This window comes from Podarcis gaigeae (genome assembly GCF_964106915.1).
Source record: "Podarcis gaigeae genome assembly, chromosome: 12".
NCBI classification, from domain to species: Eukaryota; Metazoa; Chordata; class Lepidosauria; order Squamata; family Lacertidae; genus Podarcis; species Podarcis gaigeae.
Genome location: NC_139688.1, coordinates 58,392,798 through 58,413,467, shown reverse-complemented (window position 1 = coordinate 58,413,467; position 20,670 = coordinate 58,392,798). Strand labels below are relative to the sequence as shown.

The following is a 20,670-nucleotide window of genomic DNA, read 5'->3' as shown; positions in this document are numbered from 1 at the left end:
CAGCTTGGCCAGTTTGTTTATTATTTATACAGTGGTGCCTCTGGTTACATATTTAATTCGTTCCAGAGGTCTGTACTTAACCTGAAACTGTTCTTAACCTGAGGTACCACTTTAGCTAATGGTTTATGTTCTCATCCTGAGGTAAAGTTCTTAACCTGAGGTACTACTTGTTAGCGGAGTTTGTAACCCGAGGTGTTTGTGACCTGAGGTACCACTGTACTTTTATAATGGGACAAGCTGTTGTGGACACCTCACACCCACACACTCACACCCTCACACACACTGCATCCAAGCCTTTTTGCTGGCTGCTCCCAGACCCTGGAACTCCCTCCCTGGAGAAGCCAGACTGGCTCCCTCCTCCTTGTCTTTCCAGGAAGACTTTCTTGTTCCAACTGGCTTTGGCACCTGACTGCTTTTCATGAGAGCGCAGGTGCTGTGCTGTTTTACTGTGATTATCTGTATGCTTTTAATAGAGCTTTTATATTTATATACAGGCACCCCCCCCCCTTATGTGAAGGTTATGTTCCTGGCCCTCATGCATGTAAGTGAAATCACGTAAACGGGGAGTGCCCTATAAGCACCTTTAAACATCCTCTCTGCCGCCCTCTCTCCAGACCAAAAATACCTTATCCGAAGATATCCATAACTAGAATTAAAACTCTGGGGTGTGTGTATGTCTCCTCACAAGTCACAAGGACTTTCCAGCTCTTTCCTGCCACTTCCAGGTTGGAATTGAATTACTTATTTATTTCCTGATGCCACACATATATGCAGTTGCATGCAAGTTGATCACACTTAAGTGTGTGTGTGGGGGGGGAGGGGAATGCTTGTAGAGCTTTAATTCTGTTAATGTTTAATTGTTTTTTATTGATTGTTTCCTCCCTCTGTGCTTTTAGCTGTTCCTATTTTACCTGTAAGGCACATTAAGTTAAGCTGCAATAGAAAGCTTTCCAGTCTGATTTCAGAGGGAGAGGGTGAAGCTTTTGGCCTTGTATGTGGGGCGTAGGGGTGCCCACGGGTGCCGCGTTGGCAACCTTTGTCTTATACTGCCTGTCCAACTCTCTTCTCTAGGAGCCTCTGGCTGATTGTCACAAATAGTCACAAATAGTTCCAGGTGTGCAGCAGGTGAAAACGGGGCTGCAGGGGACAAACCAGGAGCTAAAAGGGCATTCCCGATTGCTCCCTGGCAAATGGGGGTTGCTGACAGGGCCGATCAGCTGGTGGCACCCTCTTTTTTGAAGTGGCCCTTTCAGCACCAATAAAAGTGTGAGGAGGAGCATGGTTTTTCCTTGTTTTGTTTCCCAGCACCTGTTAAAAGTTACTCTGCCTCTGCATGTGGAAGTCCCTACTAATAGCCATTGGTAGGTCTATGTTAATGAATTTGGCCATCTCTGCATGTTCGTGTAGTGAAATCTAAGTTGTGTGAAGAACTATTGCATTCTTTATTGTCAGATTTCATTGCATGACTCCTCCCCCCATGCTCTGGTATCATTAAAGAGGGATAAAATGGTTGCTGTATTTATTTATTATTGCCATACCATTTGTAGTTTTATGAGCCTCTCATGTCTTCCCCATGGTTACCTTTTTATTTACTTGTTAAATTCCCAAATGCTTCAGCTTTTGTAGCCTTTACAGCATCTTTTCCTGCTTTTTAAAAATCATTTATACCACTATTTTGATATCTGTGGGATATTGTTTAATAAAAACTTGTGAGATGGCACAGGCTGGAATTTGGTCCATAGAAGTTTCCTGGAATCCAGAAGTCATTCCATCTAATGAAGTCTTCTAAAACTTTTCTGTAATGACTTACTGAGGAATGTCTCACTTCTCCATCTTCTGGAGAGATGAATTATACTAAAAGAATTCCAGCAAATTATACCCAATTTTTAGAATGAACAATTAACAGCCAAGTTAAAATACTCTATTCCCCAAAAGAAATAGAATGAGAAGCACTGGGTATTTACTTTAATTGTAAGAAAATCTAGATTATTAATATCAGGGGCAATCCCATCTGTGGTAGTTCAGATTTATGGGATAGGATACAAATTAGGGAGAATTTCTGTGTGTTTGTGTGAATCTTCATCTGTTTGTTGTCTGGTTCAGAGAGATATACAGGACTCTAAAATGCTTTCATCTAGCAATTAATTGCAGCTGGAAGGAGTAGCGCATAGCACTCTGTAATCCTAATATCACTCCCAGTTACCCTGTGAGGTAAGTCCTTGTTATTCCCATAACACTGATAGAACCTGGAAGGTGATGATTTAACAGGGGTACCCAGTTAATTCATGTCTGAACAGGGATTTGAACCTTTTTTCTTTTTAAAAGGCTTTGAGGGCCACTTCACACATTACATGGAGATGAGGTCAGGTCAGCAGGGACCTACAGCTTGTTGCAGCTGAGCACTGTCCCTTTGCATTTTCATGCCTTAAATCAACAGTGGGCAGTCTACCAGCTTATTCTGTTTATTACGAGAATCTGAGGTCCACCAGTTAGAGCCTGGTGCAAAGGACTTACACATCAAAATAAGGAATTAGGGGACCCAAATTTATTCTGAGTTGCAGAACTGAACAGAACTCACAATTCTTCCACTCACAAATCCATTCCTGGTTACCCTTCTCTTTCTTCATTTCAGCACTATATTTCAGCAGAGTCATTTTGTTGTTGCTGTTGTTAAACAATTTGAAGTAAAAAAATACTTGCAAATCACCCAGAGATCTAGCAGTAGATGCAGCTCTATCTTCTGCCTGCCTGTGCTTTAGAATACAATGTGTATTTAGAAGACAGCACGTTGGCCCTGATTCTTCTGCGGGGCGTGCTTTGAGGTGCTTCCTATGCAGAAATGTATTTGAAGAATGCTGTATTGGAAATGGAAGTTTGTGGGAAATATTTCTTGTCTGAAGTCAAGAATAGAGTTGTTATTCCTGTGAGGAAAAATGCATTATCCCTAGTTTTCACTCAAAAAAATTGTTGTGCAGTAGAGTGGGGATCCCTGTATTATGAAGGATGGGAGTTTTTAGCTGAAATGCAATGTTCCTCTTCAGGGTGCTTGGGGGGAGGTCTTAAAGTTCAGTGGTAGAACATGCTCTGTTCATTCATTCATTCGCTGCATCTGCTGCCCTTTCTTACCCTGAGGAGCTCAGGGTGGCATATGCGGGTCCTTGCCCCCTTTTATCTTCACAAGAACTCGTTCTAGTAGATTTGGCTGAGAAGTAGTGACTGGTCCAGGGTCACCCAATGAGAATAATTGGTGGGCTGTGATTTGAACCCTGGTCTCCTTGATCTTCCTCAAGCCTGGCTCTCTTTAGAAGCTTCTAGGTTTAATCCATAGCATCTCCAGTTAAAGGATCTCAGGCTGCAAGACTGGAATCTGCATGAAACCTTGGCGAGGGGCACTGCATATAGGACTAGGTGGAGCACTAGCTTGACTTGGCATACAGCAGCTTCACCTCCTGCTTTCTCCAGGGTAAGGAGCTGTTCATTGGTTTGGTTTGCACATCATGCTAATCCCAGCAATGTCTTTGTGCAAATTTGTGAGCACATGGCTGTTTTGTTCCTTTCCGTTTGTTCCACTGCTGTGCTGAGCTAAGCCATAGTTTGGCTTGGCAAGTTGCCTGAACTTGGGCTCATGGTTTAGCTCTCCCAGGAAAACCATGAGCTGCAAACCTTAGGGCATACTTTGGTTGCAGCTCGTGGTTATTCTCGAGAGCGTCAAACCATGAGCTCAGGTTTGGAAGTCTTGCTAAGTCAAGCCATAGCTTGGCTCAGCAGAATGAGTGGGAGCAGCAAAGCAGCTGCAATCTCTCCTGAAGCATGCATCTTTGCACCACAAGCCATGCTTTGATGTAGCATGTCATGCAGGCCAGGCCATTGTGCCAGTCACTTTTTCCTTTTCATATCCAGTTTAGCTTTCTCTTGGGATAAAATAGGCAATCTTCCATCTCTGTTCTCTTTGTGCCCTGCTTCCTTCTGTGCTTGATCTGCTTTTCCCTCCTCCATTCAGCACCCTACTTTAGTTGTATGCATTGCAGCACACACATATTGGCCTTATGGGGATAGTGCGACATTTTGAAAATACCCAAATTGCTAAGGAAAGTATACAAATGTTTCTCTCTTTAAGTGGAATATCTTTGTTGATAAAGCTTGCTGTTTTCACCTAATAAATGGAGTTAAAAATCTTTGTGGTGTCTGTGACACATTTTTATTTGCAGGCATGGCAAGCTTTGTCCTGGAGTGATAAGTTGTGACCAGCGCATAGCAGAGGACTTTCAATGTCTTTAAATTTGTGTCATAGTTTATGGACCATCCTCTGCTTCTCAGGAAAATGTCACTGTGGATCTGCACAAATTATTGTTAAATGTTTTTGAGGGCTTTGGGTTTTAAACATGCCCAGCACAAGCTTGTATGAATATAAATAAAATAGCACTTGTTTTAAATTGTCTTGTGTGCATTCTGAATGGATCTGATAACGACGGAGCTTTCTTTATTCTTAAATATTCCCAAGGAATGGAGTAGCAAATTTTGATACAACTGATAAAGGACGCTTTATGCTTGAAAGAAGCTGTAATTTTCTGATTGTTCTACATGCTACCCCTTGTGTCTTTTCACTTTTACATGGTTTTGCTCTGTTGAGACAGATCCCTGAAGATTGCCTCCACTAGCATAGATCAAAGTGGTGCATATGAACACCCCAAATACCCAGAGTCATTTCTGAAAAAATTAAACATCCTGTCTTTGCTTGCACACTGATCAGGGCACTCTAGATGCTGATAGCAATCAGCATAAACTTTCCCTACTGCTGATGTAATGATGATGAATGCTGCAGCACTGTTGCTTCAGACAGCTCTTCTCAGTGGATGCAAACCACTTGTTAATGAATGAAATACAATTCCAAAGGCATCAAATGGAAACGGAGATCGGAATTTGAAAGAAGGCGATCGGTTAAAAGGGCAAAGACAATAAACCAACAGATGCAGAAAAGTGTGCTTCAAAAGAATTTCTTAATGCCCTTCTTACTTGGAAACCTTGTAGGGTCAGTGAAGATCAGTAAAGGGGATGGATTTCATCTAAGCTTAGAGGTTGGCCAGATGGGTTGCATTTTTCTGCACTCCTGAAATTTGCCAACTTCTGAACGCTTCAGGCCAAGACCGTTCTTACTGGTCCAAGCAGCTGATGGAGAATGTATAGTCCACATGGCTCATTTCTCACAAGAACTGCTGAGGTGTCCTGGGAAAAAAGATACCTGCCCTCCTGTTTGTGGACCATAGCAGGTGCATTAGCTAGCCATTTGAACTTACATAACATGGAGTTTTCTCTCTCTTTTTGCCTGAAAATGACTCTGTATACAGTACTAAGAAGTTCTGTGAATGAAATCACGTTTTGTGCTTCTTGGGTTGCATACAAAAGGAACACTTGCACATATTCCCAATGGTAGCAATCCCTCATTCCTGGTGTGGTCACAGCATTTTGCCAAGACAGAAAGCCAAGACTTGTTTCTAAAAGTGCAAAAGGAGGAAGAGTAGGCATGGCTCCTTGGCAGCTTTCTTCTGCGTTTCTGAACACACAAAATTCATGCTTTATTTACCCACGTGCAATTTTTTTTAATTAACAAAATTTATATACCACTTGCTAGTAGTAAAAGCTCTGAGCGGTTTACAAAGATATTAAAATTATAACTAAAAACAGATGGCAATTAAAAACATTCAGCATTCATTAAAATCAACAGTAACTAAGATTTTAATATATTAGCATCCATGTGTCTGGATAGGCTTGCCCTAGGCAGAAACCTTTTCAGTGGGTGCCAAAAAGAGCCGACAGACAGGGAGTTCCAATGTGTCCAGGGGCTGCCACACTAAGATCATTTTCTTACATCTGTGGCCTGAGTAGTATGTGGCACCTCAAACAGTGCCAGTTTTGCAGATTGAAGTGGTTGAGTGGGCACACATGGGGTAAAGTGATCCTGCAAGTAAACCCATCCCAAGCTATATACCAGTAGTCCCATCCCAGACATCGCATCTTCTCTTTCAAGGGAAGTGCAGTGCTGTCTAGGGCAGGCATTGGACCAGTTTAAAGGCCATGGGAACCACTGATCCACAGGGTCTCTGCCTTGACAGGATTCAAGCTCAGCTAATTTTCCCTCATCTATCCCAACTCTTCATCCAGACACTGGTCCAGGCCACACTTGGCCATTCCTGGTTTAGATGTTATGGAGAAACAGCTGAGTGTCATCAGTGTACTGGTGGCACTTTCTCCCCAGACTCCTAGTGTCTGCTCCCCATGGCTTCAAATAGATGTTAAATAGCATTAGGGATGAAACAGTGCTCCACAGCACTGCATAGCCCAACTGCCAGGGGGTTGAAAAGCACTCTCCCAATGTCACTCTCTGGACTCGGTCTCACAGGGAGGACCGGAACCACTGTAGCAGAGTGCCAATTCCCATTCCATTTGTCCTGGAGGATACCGTGGTCAGTGGTATTGAAAGGTATAGAGAGAGCAGGAATGCACTGCCATGGTCCTTCTCGGTGTAAAGAGCACCCATCTGGTCAACCAGGGGTGACTCAGTTCCATGGGCAGGACTGAACCCCAGTTGGAATGGATTTAAATAATCGGAGTTGTCCAAGAATGCTTGCAGCTGCCCCACCACATCTGGCTACCATCTTCCCCCCAATTTGCAAGTGGTTAGTAGTTACTCCTGTCCCAGCAGTCCAGGACTGCTTTCTTTAGGAGTGATCTCACCCCCCCCCCCAATGCAAGGAAGTCTTACACTCTCTCTGGGCCCAGTCACTGAAATCCCCTCTGCCTGATGCAATAAGCCACACGGGACAGGGATCAAGAGGGCATGTGGTCGGGTGTCTAGGTCCCAGTAGCTTGCCACACCACCCCTTTCATGTAGCTTGGAGCTAGGGAGGAGGGCAGTAGCTTGCCCCATTGCTGCACTTGGAGAAGCTCTAAAGCTACCGCACACATTCTCCAAAGGAGAGGGTCAGAGTCAGCGATGGCCACCTTAAGCCAAAATTTGTGGATCCCTGAAAGTACAACTTATAGATGCGTGCAGAATGAAATGCCTTAACTGTATATTAATACACAGATGTAACAAGTAGCATTTTTTGCATTATTTATTATTTTTGTGTCCATTCAAATGAGTCACCCATTTTCCTTTTTTCAGAGATCGTGGTCTGACAACTTGCCTGTATCATCATTCCAGTAACCACAAAGTGGTGCAAGCTTGCATGTTGACGCTTTGAGAAGCAGAGGTGCACCTGCAGGCAGGTTGCTGGCCTGAGAGGGATTAGCTTGAAAGTAGGGCTCAGATTAATTTGCTGAATGGGCTCAAGCCTGCGGGAAAATCGCAAAAGAATCAGGCATGGTTGAATGGGAAAAGACCATGACTGTTTGCTTTCACAGAGGAATGTTTATCCCTCTGTTTTACCTATGAAAGTTCAGGGTTGTGCGTTTTTCTCCTGGCGGCCATCATTCTCATGCATATGTAGGCAAGGGACAGTAACTTAAAACCCTAGCGCCCCAGTCTTTGAAATAACGGTTCGGATTCAGTTCTCAATAAACTCTCAACTTTTTCTTATCATATGTGACAATTGAATACAGAATTCCCCCCGCCCCAGCTGTTCTCTCTTTTTTCTTTCCCTCTGTATCTGTGTTTTATTTTTTTTGCTTTTATTCTCATTTATTACACAAATCATTTTTATTGTATTTTATATGTGCTTGTGTTGATAATTTTGTTTAAAAATCTAAAAATAATAATAAAAGCAAGGTTAACTCTGAAAGATGCATGTGCGGCATTGAAAGAAGGAAAGAAGTACCAGGGAGGTGCTGATTCGAAATTTCAAATGTGAAGAGAAGCAATGTCATCTTCCTCCCCACCATCATTCTGCAGAATCTGATAGATTATCTGTTATGGAACCTTTGCTTTTGGTTCCTTAATTGTTATGTAAATAAATGTTACTTCAGCAGCCTTGAAAAACAGATAGACTTACTACTACTGTCATTTAAGAGGAGGATTGTTCAGATATCTATTATCCTGATACGTATGTGTTCCAATCATTCCTGCTTTTCTGGTATCGCAATTGTCTCTGTTTTTACCCTATTTTGTCTTTTAGGAAGGCTTTTGGATGCCTTGTCATTTTTTGGTTAGTGTGAGTTGCTAAATATTTGCCCTTCTTCACATTCAGCCCCTTGACCTGGGTCTCTGGAAGTGAACACTGAGCTTTGGGAGAGTAGATGCTTCTTGTTGGAACTGCACTTTCATGCAAATACATGCAAATCAGCACTAAAACACCATGCAGAGGAAAGTCTGCCATTTCACATGCTGGATTTGGAGAAGTTGGTCTTGACAACACAGAATTATAGAATAGTTGTCCAGTATGCCATTACTGAAAAGAATAGATTCCCTGTTTGTGTTTAAATTGGTGCAGGATGAGGTTCTGGACAATAATACAACAGGTTTTTCAGATCCTTCTAGCAATCTGGATCAGGGTTAGGGTTAGGGCATTGTTCATTGGTGTGAGCACTGAGATGCTGAAATAATGTTAAAGTCCCTCTCTTTTCAATGGTGGAGTGTTGCGAGGATAAGTTCCCTTTGCTGTTTACTTGGGTTCAGGGTAAGAGTAGCTATGGATAAGGTAAGATCTATCGTGTTCCTTCATTGAGCAGTTTCTGACATTCTTGCTTTAGGATAAACATTTTTTACTTCCAGGGCAGAATACTTTATGAGTTTCTCCTTAGGTGTGTTCACACTCGGTTGTATCTGGGGAATGTCAAGAGTTTTCTGCAGCCCCCCCTTTTTTTTGGAGGGAGATGACAGCTTCCATGGCAGGTAATAATATCCTTTGAGAGCTCATCAAAGAGAGGACTTTGAACAGGTCTCCCAGTGACTGGAGGGTGTGTGTATTAAGGGGCTTTAACAAAAACAAAACAAAACAAAACACCCCTACATTGCTCCCTATCCTGCTGCCCCATGGATCCTTTTTGCCCCTTTAAAATTTTGCATTCATTTAAACATTTTGAATTCTAGACGTGATGATCAGAATGTATTTAGCAAATCAAGTAGCTTCATCACACCTTTTCATAATGAAATTGAACATGGAATTTGAAATTCTTTTGGGGAGTATGATTTGAGCACAAGGATGCCAAGCTGTGCTTCACCGCCTCTCCCTCCATCCCCCATGGAGCTCTGGAGTGGCCAGAGAAGACCTCCCCGCCATTTACCTGGGTTAACAAGGCAGCCCTGAAGCTCTGGATGAAGGAGAGGGGCTTGGAGGAAGCATGGCCTGGGCCTGCCAGTTATTTTAAGGGGCTGCAAAATATGCAGCAGGACCAAGAAACCTGGTTAGAAACTGAGTGGTTCTATACAAATGCAATTAAAACAAAGCAAAAGGGGGGTGACACTAAAGCATTGCTAAGGCAGTGGACAAAATGCTCTTATCCTTTGCCTATGTGTCTGCAGTGTGGTTCAAACCACAGCTATTCCTATGAAGCTGAGGTGGGTCATGTTGGCTCCTAGTAAGTGATACTGTGGTAGTGAAAACCAAGTATACTGTGAGAGATATTATAAGCTGACGTTAAAATCTAAAACCTAGCTAAAAGTAGTCTTAATGTGTTTTAAAGTACTGGTGGTGCAGCAACAAAACTGCTAGCACATGTGCAAAGCTAAGCAGGGTCTGTTATGGTTTCAAATTGGATGGGCGGCGGCATCTTGAGATTCCCGCATTGCAGGGGGTTAGACTAGATGAGCCTCAGAGCACCTTCCAACTCTATGAGTCTATGTTTTAACTACCCAAACAATTTTAATGGGATGAAAATTTAATAGGTTTTAAATGAGCAAACTGTCCAAAAGTTCATTGATAATGCCGATGCCTTTTTTTGCTCATTGGCAGAGATTCTGGATGCCTGAAACGGAGTTATTTTTGTTGAGTGACTGAATAAACTCCGGTATTGCTGAATATCCCATGTGTCTAAATATCAAGACTAAAAATTCAGGGAAGCAGATTCGTGTATTTCAAGGCACTGTCATCTGATTTCATCCGTGAGAATATGTAACCTCTGAAATGGCAACTTAGTTAAAAGGTTGTTGCCTTAAAATTTAAGGTATATGTGGAACTGGGGAATTTTTTTGAGATTGACAAAATCTGGTGCTTTATGGAAAATTTTTCTTACTAAAATAAACGAGTGATTCATAGTTGGGAGATGTTGTGAGACCAGTCATGTGATTCATGTTTTGCAGGACTGTACAGTCTACGACTGTATGATTTATGATTACAAACACACAAATATAAAACCAACTCAATGGGAGACAAGCTTTGTATGTGCAGACTTCTGTTCATATGGATGGTTTTTCGAAATGTTCAAACTCTCACCTATATTCTGAAATGGTTATTGCCTAGCAAATGTAGTTGTAGCCCAAAGCCTCTGGTGAGCACCAGCCTCATGACGGCTACTCTCTTAGGCAAGTTGAAAATAAAACCATCTATTGTTCTTTTTGTGTTGTAACTCAAATGCCCAATAAAAGTGATTTGGTTCCACTAAAAAACAAACAAAAAAAAACCTCATAAAAGAAAGTGGGTGAGAGTTTCCAACGGTAGACTTCACACTGCTTAACAGCAGTGTACACAACTCATTCGAACTGTCTCATGCAATCAAACAGGTGACATTAGACTGGACAAACTTTGAAAATTGAAGTTTCCTTTTAAGGGGAAGTTAGGTGAGCTGTTTTATAAAGTAAACTTTTGGATTTCTTGATCCTCAAGCTACGTGCAGCTGAGCATTCCCAGTTAAAGAGCTGGGTGATTTGATGGCAAACTTTTGTCTATAACTGGCCATTGTCAGAAAATATGTGTTGTGAATGTGCTGCAGCATAGCTGTTGGTGGCATCTTTGAATGTGGAAATGGTGAGATAGGAATTAGAGGGTGTGCCTACATTTTGTGGCAGCGGTGGTGTGGGTAACCTAGAGCAGTTCATTATCCCAGCCAAAGAAGCCTAGAAATTGTTCTACGAAATAAACAGAATTGTAAAACAAAAATAAAATAAATAAAGCCTCAAAATGCTACTGTTTCCATGGTTCTTTGGAGAAAGGTGTGAAAGTTAAATCAGTTTTAGAGTGGTTTCTAACCACTGCGGATGCGTACAGTACAGTTGATGTGATCCTGTGAACCCATTTGGCAAAGCTCGTGGTGCCACCTTTGTCTTTCAGGTGCCTCAGAGATAACCCTCAATATTCTCACATTATGTAGATGCTTTGTGTGTGCATGGAGAATTTGTTCTCCCTTTGCATTTCTTTTTATCTCATATAAAATAACAACATTTAAACTGTGTTTCTTTACTGTCATAGACAAGGATGGCAGGTGTGTGTGGGGGGGAGAAAACGTGAATGGTTTTGGAGGTCATCAGATCTCAGGCATTTCTCTACTTTGACTCACCAATAGCATTTTTCTTCTTTGAAGCCTGCCTTATTGTTCCAATATTTGACACTAAAGTCAAAGCCCTAATTTGCTTCTATAACTGTTTCCCCAAGACCTAACTGCTTCAGCCCTCTGGACACGCTGGGAGAAAGCTAGATTTAAGGTTTCACTCCCTCCCATAGTGAAAATTCCATGTTCTGGTCCAGTTTTAATTTGCATGGTAGATTCCTAATTTATTGTTAATAAATGTAAATTGCCTCAAGCACTGAACTAGCTAGATGAATGCAAAGCACTGCTTTTCTTAATAAAAAAGTTTGTGGTCCATGTGTCAATTATCAGACTAAGCAGAACTTGTAAGTACAATGGTTCTCAGTGTGCAGCTGGCCTCTCTAGAGAGATGCAAAATAAAACCAAGGGAAGCATGCATTTTCTCTGGCCCTCACGTGTGTGTCTCGCAGGGTAGATTTGATTTAAATCATATCGATTTAAATCACTAGTCAGTAAGACTTGATTTAAATCATTTTTTTTTAACAGAAAGACTCATTCTTGCTGGTGTAATCTTAATATTTACAATTGGGAAGAATGGCCTGGAACCTGTGAACTCTTATTAGTTGACTGGCAAGCATTTCAAGGTCTCGCCAAGGACTTACAGATCCCACTTACTATTTCCTCCACCACCCCAATTGATTTGCGTCTACATTCAGGTGCCTATTCTGTACAGTTAAGTGTGAGTGCAGTGGTTGAAACCCAGTGGGATTGGGAAGAGTTTGCCAGCCCTGAAGAGCCTTCAGCACTTGCCTCAAGTCTGAGTTGCATAGACATGCAACTGACTTGCACAATTATCACACAAAGATCCCAAGACTTGTGGAGTATTCTGCTCACAAGGTTGCACTTTCATTTTTTCTGCTTCACACTTAGCTACTTGTGCAAATCTTTTCCACTCCACTTTGAACCTCTTGGAACTTAGCATTTAAGAGGTAAGGGGATTGATATAAATTTGCAAAGGCACAATGGGATTAAGGTTTTTCCTCAACTCTGTATGTTTATTTTGTAACATTTTTCCTGTGAAGAAAAGGCATGTTATCTTTGCAGAGACAAATTCACACTTTGGAGAACTGCAAAAACATGCATCTGTGATAATATCTTCTTCTTAGAAAAACTGCCCCAAATAATCTTACACAAACCTCTCGAAGAGCATGACATTGTGAATGGATTAATGGAATTCATTTACCAAAAATTTTAAACATTGCATATAAAGCCTCATGCTACATAATTAAAAACAAATTCTTATTTCCTGATGAATAGCCTTTGGACTATAATGTAACATAAATAGAAAACTATCCTTAGAAAGATTTTTTCTCCAAAAGCATGTTATTTTAAAAAATCCAATTTAAATAAAAAAAAACTGATTTAAATAAATAAAATGGATTTTAATTTTTATTTTTTTTACAAAATCATTGATTTTTATCCACCCTGGTTGGCCGGGAGCTAGAGGTCAATGTAAGGCTTTGGAAAAGACTGATCTAAAACTTCTCTTCCAATTATGCTAGCGTGTTTTTGTTTTTAAACAAACTTGTGTGGAGTTTTGTCTGTGGAGGAGCATTCAAAAGTGTGTGTGTGGGGGGGAAACTTGTGTTGATTAATTCTTGCATTAAATAGTTTGCATATTCTTCTTGCCCTTTCCAGCATGCATCTGTGCTGTGACTTGAGGCATGTGAGAGAGAAGAGGTGAATCAGCCAGCAGCAAGGATGCGGCTGTAGCAGACAGAGATATCATCTAAGCCGATAACCAGGGAAGGATCCCAGTGTATCCACGCTTGCCTTATGTGGCAGAAGATGGGGTGACTTGCTTTCCTGACTAGTTTATTATGTTAACTATTATAAACAGCACCAGCTGTTTATCCTGGCACTGTCCCTGGGGAATTACTGATTAGCCAAGGCTGCAGGTTCAATCCCTGTATGGCACAGCTGCAGATTTCTGCATTGCAGGAAGTTGGACTAGATGATCCTCAGGGTTGGACTAGATGACCCTTCCAACTCTACAATTCAATAATTCTGTGATTCTAAGTGTTTCACTTCCTCCATGATGCACGATACCTAAGCAGACATTAACTATTTCTTAGATGGAGTTGTGCTGCCAATGACAATTGCATTCAGGTTGGAGTCCATCCTCTTCAAATTGGAAAGTAAGTACTTCAGGCTGTTTTGTGGCTGCTTGGTGTGTGAACTCTTGAGTAGACCAGTTGGCAAGGAGATGCAGAAGGGCTCTAGCCGACTAGGACGTATTCCAATCTGCCATCGAAAGTTCATTTGCAAGGAGCTGAGGGCACAGATGAAGATATAATAATTAGAGACATCTGTATCCCTCAGAGTGAAAAGTGATGGGAACTAGTGCAAGTCCTAGATTGGGTAGGGAACTGGACTGGGGCAGTGGGCTGGATCCTTATCTCCCCCTCCCACCATGGGCCAATTTAGACAGGTGGATGGGGCCACCCATTTTTGCTTGTATAGTTCGAAATTGAACTGTGCAAGCAAAGTCAAAGCCTGCAAAGTGCCAACCGCCAGATGATTATTGGGTCTTGTGGAGAACTATGCAGCAGGCTTCTCAAGCCCTGGTCATCAGCTGATAGTTGGAGCTTGAGAACCAGATGCACAGTGACTTGCAGTTAGCAGACTTCCTTTTAGCACTGCCACACCTTTATGGTCTGTATGAGGTCCAGTGGGCCTGGTTTGGTTGAAATAGCCTCGAGGGACAAATGGGGAGATCTGATGGCCCTATTTAGGCCCATGGGCTAGATGTTCCCCACCGTTGGCCTAGAAGGTCAGGTGGTATAACTCAAGCCTTCATCTTGTGTGTCTGTGTCTATTTGTGAGTTAGACAGAGCTCTTAAAATGCAGCTAATTTTGTTGCTGTCGTTTTTTTAAAAGCAAGCGACATGTCATGGTGGCAGCATGGGATGGTTAGGGTGTAATGTTCAGGTTTTTCCTATATTGTAATGGTTCCAAGCCCATGATTATGTTTTGTAAAGCTTACTTGAACAGATTGCCGTGTGTTGCTTACCGAGAGGATGTGGTGGAGGGCAGGTTGGCATGATGCAATTCCAGAAGCAGGAGTACATGAACCTCCCTTCCCCTCTTGGGAAGCCACAGTGACCCACTTGCCTGGTACCCTCACCCAGTAAGCCACTTCTAGGTGGTAGTTTGCTGTTATTTCACAGCTGCACAGAGAATTCTCTGAATTTATAATGTGTGGATGCTGGAGCTCCAGAAAGAAGGAGGAGCAGATTTAAAAAGGATGAATGGCAAGCAGCAACAAATGACCCCAAAACTAGATGGTGAAAGGGGGGAAAACATTATTTGTTACCTTTGGTGGCTTTCATTTTAGGGTTGTTAAGAGAAAGGGATTCCATGGTTACTAGCAATCATGCTCCCCCACCCCCCTCTGGTTTTTCACAGGTGTGCTGCACTAATAACCCTTTTCCGAGTTACATTTCTAAAACAGACAAAACGAACTGTTTACATAATCAACCTTGAAGATATAATTCACTGCAGTTTCACTGGACTGATGTAAATGCTGAAGTTTAAATATTTGGATTTACAGTCACATGGATGATCAGTTCAGCTCCTGCTGTATAATTCCAGGCTAGGATGACATCGGTGGAAGGGAAGTGTTGGCTTTCTACCAGAAATCTCAGTTGCTTTTGGGCACAATGTGTGTGTGTGTGTGTGTGTGTGTGTGTGTGTGTCTGTGAACATACCCAAGCTTCCTGTAAAACCTTGAGTTCCTTCCATGCTGCTTGGAAGTAAATTCTAATGGATTTAAGTTACCCATAAGACGCACCTAGTTTTTAGAGGATGAAAACAAGAAAAAATAATAATCTGAATCTCAGAAGCCAGAACAACAAGAGGGATCGCTGCACAGCCATCCCTCTTGCTCTTCTGGCTTCTGGGATAGCTGCGCAGCCTGCATTCACTCCATAAGATGCACACACATTTCCCCTTACTTTTTAGGAGGAGAAAAATGAGTCTTATAGAGCAAAAAATATGGTACTTGTTTCTGTGTAGCACATTGAGGATGGCAGACTTAGAAAATGGAGTTAGTGTTGGATATGGCTTTGGGGCACCTGAGTTTGAATCTCCACCCAGTCATCTTGTGTCTTCTTCTTGGCTACTGGTCTTCATCAGATGGGATGGGGCCTAATACTGTGTCACAACGGCAGCACTATCACTATTCAGATATATGGAAGAAATTTAAGAAGTTTGTCCCCAAGTGCAACCAAAAACTTGGTTGTGGGTCTGAATGGTGGGGAGATTCTGTGGCGGAGCAACTGCAAGGTGGTAGGTGGGGCGTTCCTTGTTTTCCCCTTCTGTGACAATCTGTGAGAGGCAACAAACTGTTCCAGCTCCAGGGCTGGTGTAGTTTAGGAACTGTTTGGGGGGCATGTTGGGGGAACGAGGGGACTTAGAATTCTGTGTCTTCTTGGCTGCCCCTGGAAGCCCCCTGAAGCCCCCTGTTTTGACTTCAGTGCCAGTAGGACACACTCTCTCCCTCTCTCCCTCTCTCCCCTGAGCTTCTGGGGGCTTCTGGCCATGGGAGTGCCGTTCTATCAACAGACCTCTATCAACAGAGTGGCACATGCGCAATATCCAATGGTCTTTCCACAGTTTTAGAATTGCAACTTAAGTGAAATAAATTAAGATAGCTTATTGATCTTGTGCTAGTTGTACACTTTTGCAACCCAACTACCTCCCAAGGTTGTTAGCTTCTTGGAGGAAGAATGAGGTACAAAAGTGATAAATTAAAGTTGATTTGTTGAGCTTTGTGATAAGTTCTGTAGCTTACTAGTGTCGATATACAGCATCCTCTGGGTGAGAAATGTGGCTGAGTTTTTGTTTGGGCTCTTCACCCCCTTCTGCTCCTGTTTTGAAGTTTTATGGTTTTATTGTTTTATTCAGGTATTAGTGTGAAGAGAGCTGAAGTAATGAGAAGTCATCATGGAAGCCCAGTCCCATAGCTCTACCACGGGTGAGAAGAAAAAAGTTGAGAATCCTATAGTGAAATGCTCCACTCGAACAGATGTCAGTGAGAAAGCCGTTGCCTCCAGCACAACATCCAATGGTGAGTAACAGCAGGGATTTAATAGCAGCCAAACCTGCAGCAATTTAATGTGTGCTGCATTCCTTGTGAATTGAGCTTTTGCACCTGGATTCAGCATTCATTCGGAGATAAGGCTAAAGCGAGCTAGCAGGCAGAGGAGATGGGAATGGGAACATGTGTGCGCGCATATACACACACACACACACACATAGAGACAGAAAGAGACCCCTTTTCTGGTACCAAACCTTGTATTTTTCTCCAAATTATCTAATTTGAACTGTAAATAGTGATGTTATTTATTATGGAAGTTCCTGTTGTGGCTTTTTGGAAAAGAATTGTGATTAGCTTGGAAAGTATGCAAATGCCTTGTGGTTTACATTGGAAATTGTTTACCCTAATTAGATACAGTGGTACCTCGGGTTACATACGCTTCAGGTTACAGACTCTGCTAACCCAGAAATATTACCTCGAGTTAAGAACGTTGCTTCAGGATAAGAACAGAAATCGCGCTCCGGCGGCGCGGCAGCAGCAGGAGGCCCCATTAGGTAAAGTGGTGCTTCAGGTTAAGAACAGTTTCAGGTTAAGAACGGACCTCCGGAACGAATTAAGCACTTAACCCGAGGTACCACTGTAACTGGTTAGTGCAAGAGAGACAAAAGTGACCTTGTCAAAAATTAACAGCTTTCTTTCTTTCTTTCTTTCTTTCTTTCTTTCTTTCTTTCAACTCTCATTGTAAACATCCTCTCTTCAAAATCTCCTCATGGATTTCTTTAACCATTCACTGTGAAACAGTTAACTTATAAAGAAAACATGCTCTTTTAAAGAAATGTAAATATATAGTTTGCAGAAATTTACTTGGTTCCCTCCAGAGTGCCTTTGCACGCTTGGTAATTTGACATGCACACTGACGAAGCTTTCCCTCCCCCCCCCCACTTCCCGATTAAATTGAAAAAGACTAAGGTCATTGTTCAAAACCTCTGTTGTAGCGACTGAACCACCTTTGCTTCACAAAATAGTAAGAAGAAAGGAAGGAAGAAAGAATATGACTTCTGTCGGAGGTGTAGTTTTAGAAGTAAACGTAGCAGCTCACTCTCTGATCTAGTGTCCTATGATTTTCTTGAGGGTACCTATCAGATCTCTGAATATCATTTAAAACCATACAGGATAAGTTGGGTGCCTCCACTCACCTGTAATATGCCACAATAATATGTATTCTTCTTCTTACTTGCTGAATGGTGCAATATTGTAATGCTTACTTGAGACTGATAATGAACCAGTTTTTTGATTTGTTTTGTACTATCACTGTCTGTCATTTATACTGTGTATCAACTGAATGAAAGGTTTATGCAAATAATAAAACTTGTGGAAGATTTCTTGAAAAATATGTGGCTGATGCAGTGGATAGGCAGTACTGCAGCCACACTGTGTGAAATTGGTAAGATGACACACAGGATGCTTCTCATCCTGGTGGTTAGATGTGTCTCTAGAACAGTCAGGTGGACCTGAAACTCATACCCTTTGTATTGATCCTTGACAGTCCTGTGGACCGGCAGTGATGAGCACAGATCATAGAAACACACCCTTGGTCAGGGTCATTTAGTCCAACCCCTTCCAGTGCAGGAATCTTGCCGATAGTTGTCCCTGGGGGGTCTTGAACCACCAACCTTCTGATTAACAGTCAGATGCACTGACCCATCGTGCACATTGAAACTCCATTCCTGTATATTAGAAGCTGTATGTTTTGAAGCCCTACAGATGTGCAGAACACCGTGTTGGTAGCACCAATGGATGGCCAGATGGCCCCTGTTCCTTTCATGGCTTGCTCACAGAGCAGTGGAGCAAATGACAGTTATACCATGTGTGCTGCTTACAACGTAAGTAACAGGAGTCCGGTGGCACTTTAGAGAATAATAGTTAGTGTGGCATACCTTTGTGGGCCTAGTTCAGTCTTCCTCAACCTCAGCCCTCCAGATGTTTTTGGCCTACAACTCCCATGATCCCTAGCCAGCAGGACCAGTGGTCAGGGATGATCAGAATTGTAGTCTCAAAACATCTGGAGGGCCGAGGTTGAGGAAGCCTGGCCTAGTTCATCAGTTGCAGAATGAAAATATGCAAGCTCTCAAGAAACGTGTTCAGTGTTGTATTTTTCTTCTACTTGAATCAAGTATGCTTGATTCAGTTTTATTTACCTACATAAATCACATTCATGTTCTGGCCGTATGCATGCTCCAAACAACCAGAAGTGGCTCTAAATAAACTAAAGGGGGCTTTCTGCTTCCACAGTGACCTATGCAGGAGCTCTTCTGGGCTACTTTGCTTGATCATGCCTCCAAGCATTTAGGAATGAAAAGCCAGTTGTACTCATATACCTTGAGCATGTTACTTCTAACCTTGGTGGTGTATCATGCATACATTCCTAATAGTTATTAGTATTGGCACGGAGCATTCTGAGTGTTCAAAGTGTTTATATACATTATATCAGTAATCCTTACAATTTTTGTAAGATAAGCCAGTTAGATATTGCAGGTAGGAATGGCAGGGGGGTGTTTGGAACTGAGAGAGCGATGGTTTATTACCTGAGTCACCAGTGGCTGGGATGCATTTTGAATTGGGGAGTCAAAGCCACTATTTATTTACTTATTCAATGAAATTTATATACTGCTTGATTGTAAGAAACCTCAATGTGGTTTACAAAACGATTTCAAAAATAAAATTGAAAAAAAATTCACAACCATACTTTAAAACTTTGCCAAATGCACATGCAGTATGCTAACTCCAGGATACAGTAGCCTGCAGCGTCAAGTTAATAAACAAGGAGGGAGCACTGGGTTTGTACAGACAGAAATAAACAGATATGTCTGATAGGAACTTGAATGAGGGAAAGTTCACATGGCGCTTTTCGTTAAGGTAAAGTCACCACAGGATGATTTTACCTCATCCATTTCTTGTAATGAATATTTCTTAGGAATGCGCCCACATACAGAGACAGCTGGCGTTTATCATGTTGGAGATCCTGTTAGCTGTCAGACCTTTCTCCAGACCAGCCCTCCCAGATCCCAGCCATGTGGGCCCCATGTGTTTGCACAGAGGAATCCTCCTTTGGACGCAAGACACAAGACATGGCAAATCTCTCACGGCCGGTCCTTTCTAAAACGTGTGAAAGAGCCCTTAGTAAAAGGAGATAGCTGGCTGCCAGAGTGCAGAACAGAAGAATTGTTTCTGGACCGAGACCTTCAACTGCACTAACAGAGAAATGCTAAGCATGTCTACTCAGAAGTAAGTCTCAGGAATGTATGTGTAGGCTTGCAGCCTTAAAATATTACAGTGAGCCAAGCCATTTTGTGCGAGTTTAAGCAGGTCTTTGGATCTTGGCCAGTATAGTTATTTTGATTAACATGAACTAAGATTTAGGGCTGCTGGGTATGATTTTACCTTAGGAATATAGTCTGGTACCTATTGGCCACAGCAGCTACACAGCCGCATGCCTGAAGGCATAAGTAAAGGTCTTGGTGGGTGCGCTGTGCCATAGTTGTGTCGGACACCTGTGTAATCAGGAATGCATTTAACAAGGATATTAATTACCTTCGGTGAGGTGTGAATTTGAATTTATTAATGCATATATAGTAGCCCTAGACTCTCAGAGGAAAAATGATTTATACAAGTAAAACATTATTAGTATAAAAGTGTTTGAGACATTTTTTCCTGCAGCAATGCCAAACTGTATGTTTAAGTTTTGGGGCTCACCCCAATGTTAACCAAATGCTGAAGTTATTCAGGTGATAGGACTTAAAGGAAGTACTTCTTTATACAGTGTGCAGTTAAACTATGGAATTAACGCAAACTATGGCAATAGTCTGTTCCTCTGTGCCTTTGCAAGTTGGTAGCTATCAGTGGCCTCTAGTTCTGATGCCTGTATCCTTCCTCCAGGCTTAGAGCCTCAGGACACCGGTTTCTGGGGAAGAGTATCAGGAAGAACTGTTTCCTTCATGTCCTCCTTCTAGGTGTCCCTCAGGTATCTGGTGGACCACTGTGGGAAACAGGATGATCTATCTATCTATAATCTATCTATCATCTATCTATCATCTATCTATCTATCATCTATCTATCTATCTATCATCTATCTATCTATCTATCTATCTATCTATCTATCTATCTATCTATCG

The 20,670-nt window shown here is 42.1% G+C and overlaps 1 protein-coding gene across 5 annotated transcripts in view; it reads left to right on the top strand.

Moving 5' to 3' along the window:
- GLI3 (GLI family zinc finger 3) overlaps positions 1 to 20,670 on the top strand; it is a 239,278-nt gene that overhangs the window by 9,018 nt on the left and 209,590 nt on the right. For all 5 annotated transcript variants that reach the window (XM_083706243.1, XM_083706246.1, XM_083706245.1 and 2 more), the window contains exon 2: positions 16,366 to 16,528. In XM_083706243.1, coding sequence (XP_083562369.1) covers positions 16,405 to 16,528 — 124 coding nt within the window. In that variant the 5' untranslated portion in view covers positions 16,366 to 16,404. The remainder of the gene's footprint in view (positions 1 to 16,365; positions 16,529 to 20,670) is intronic.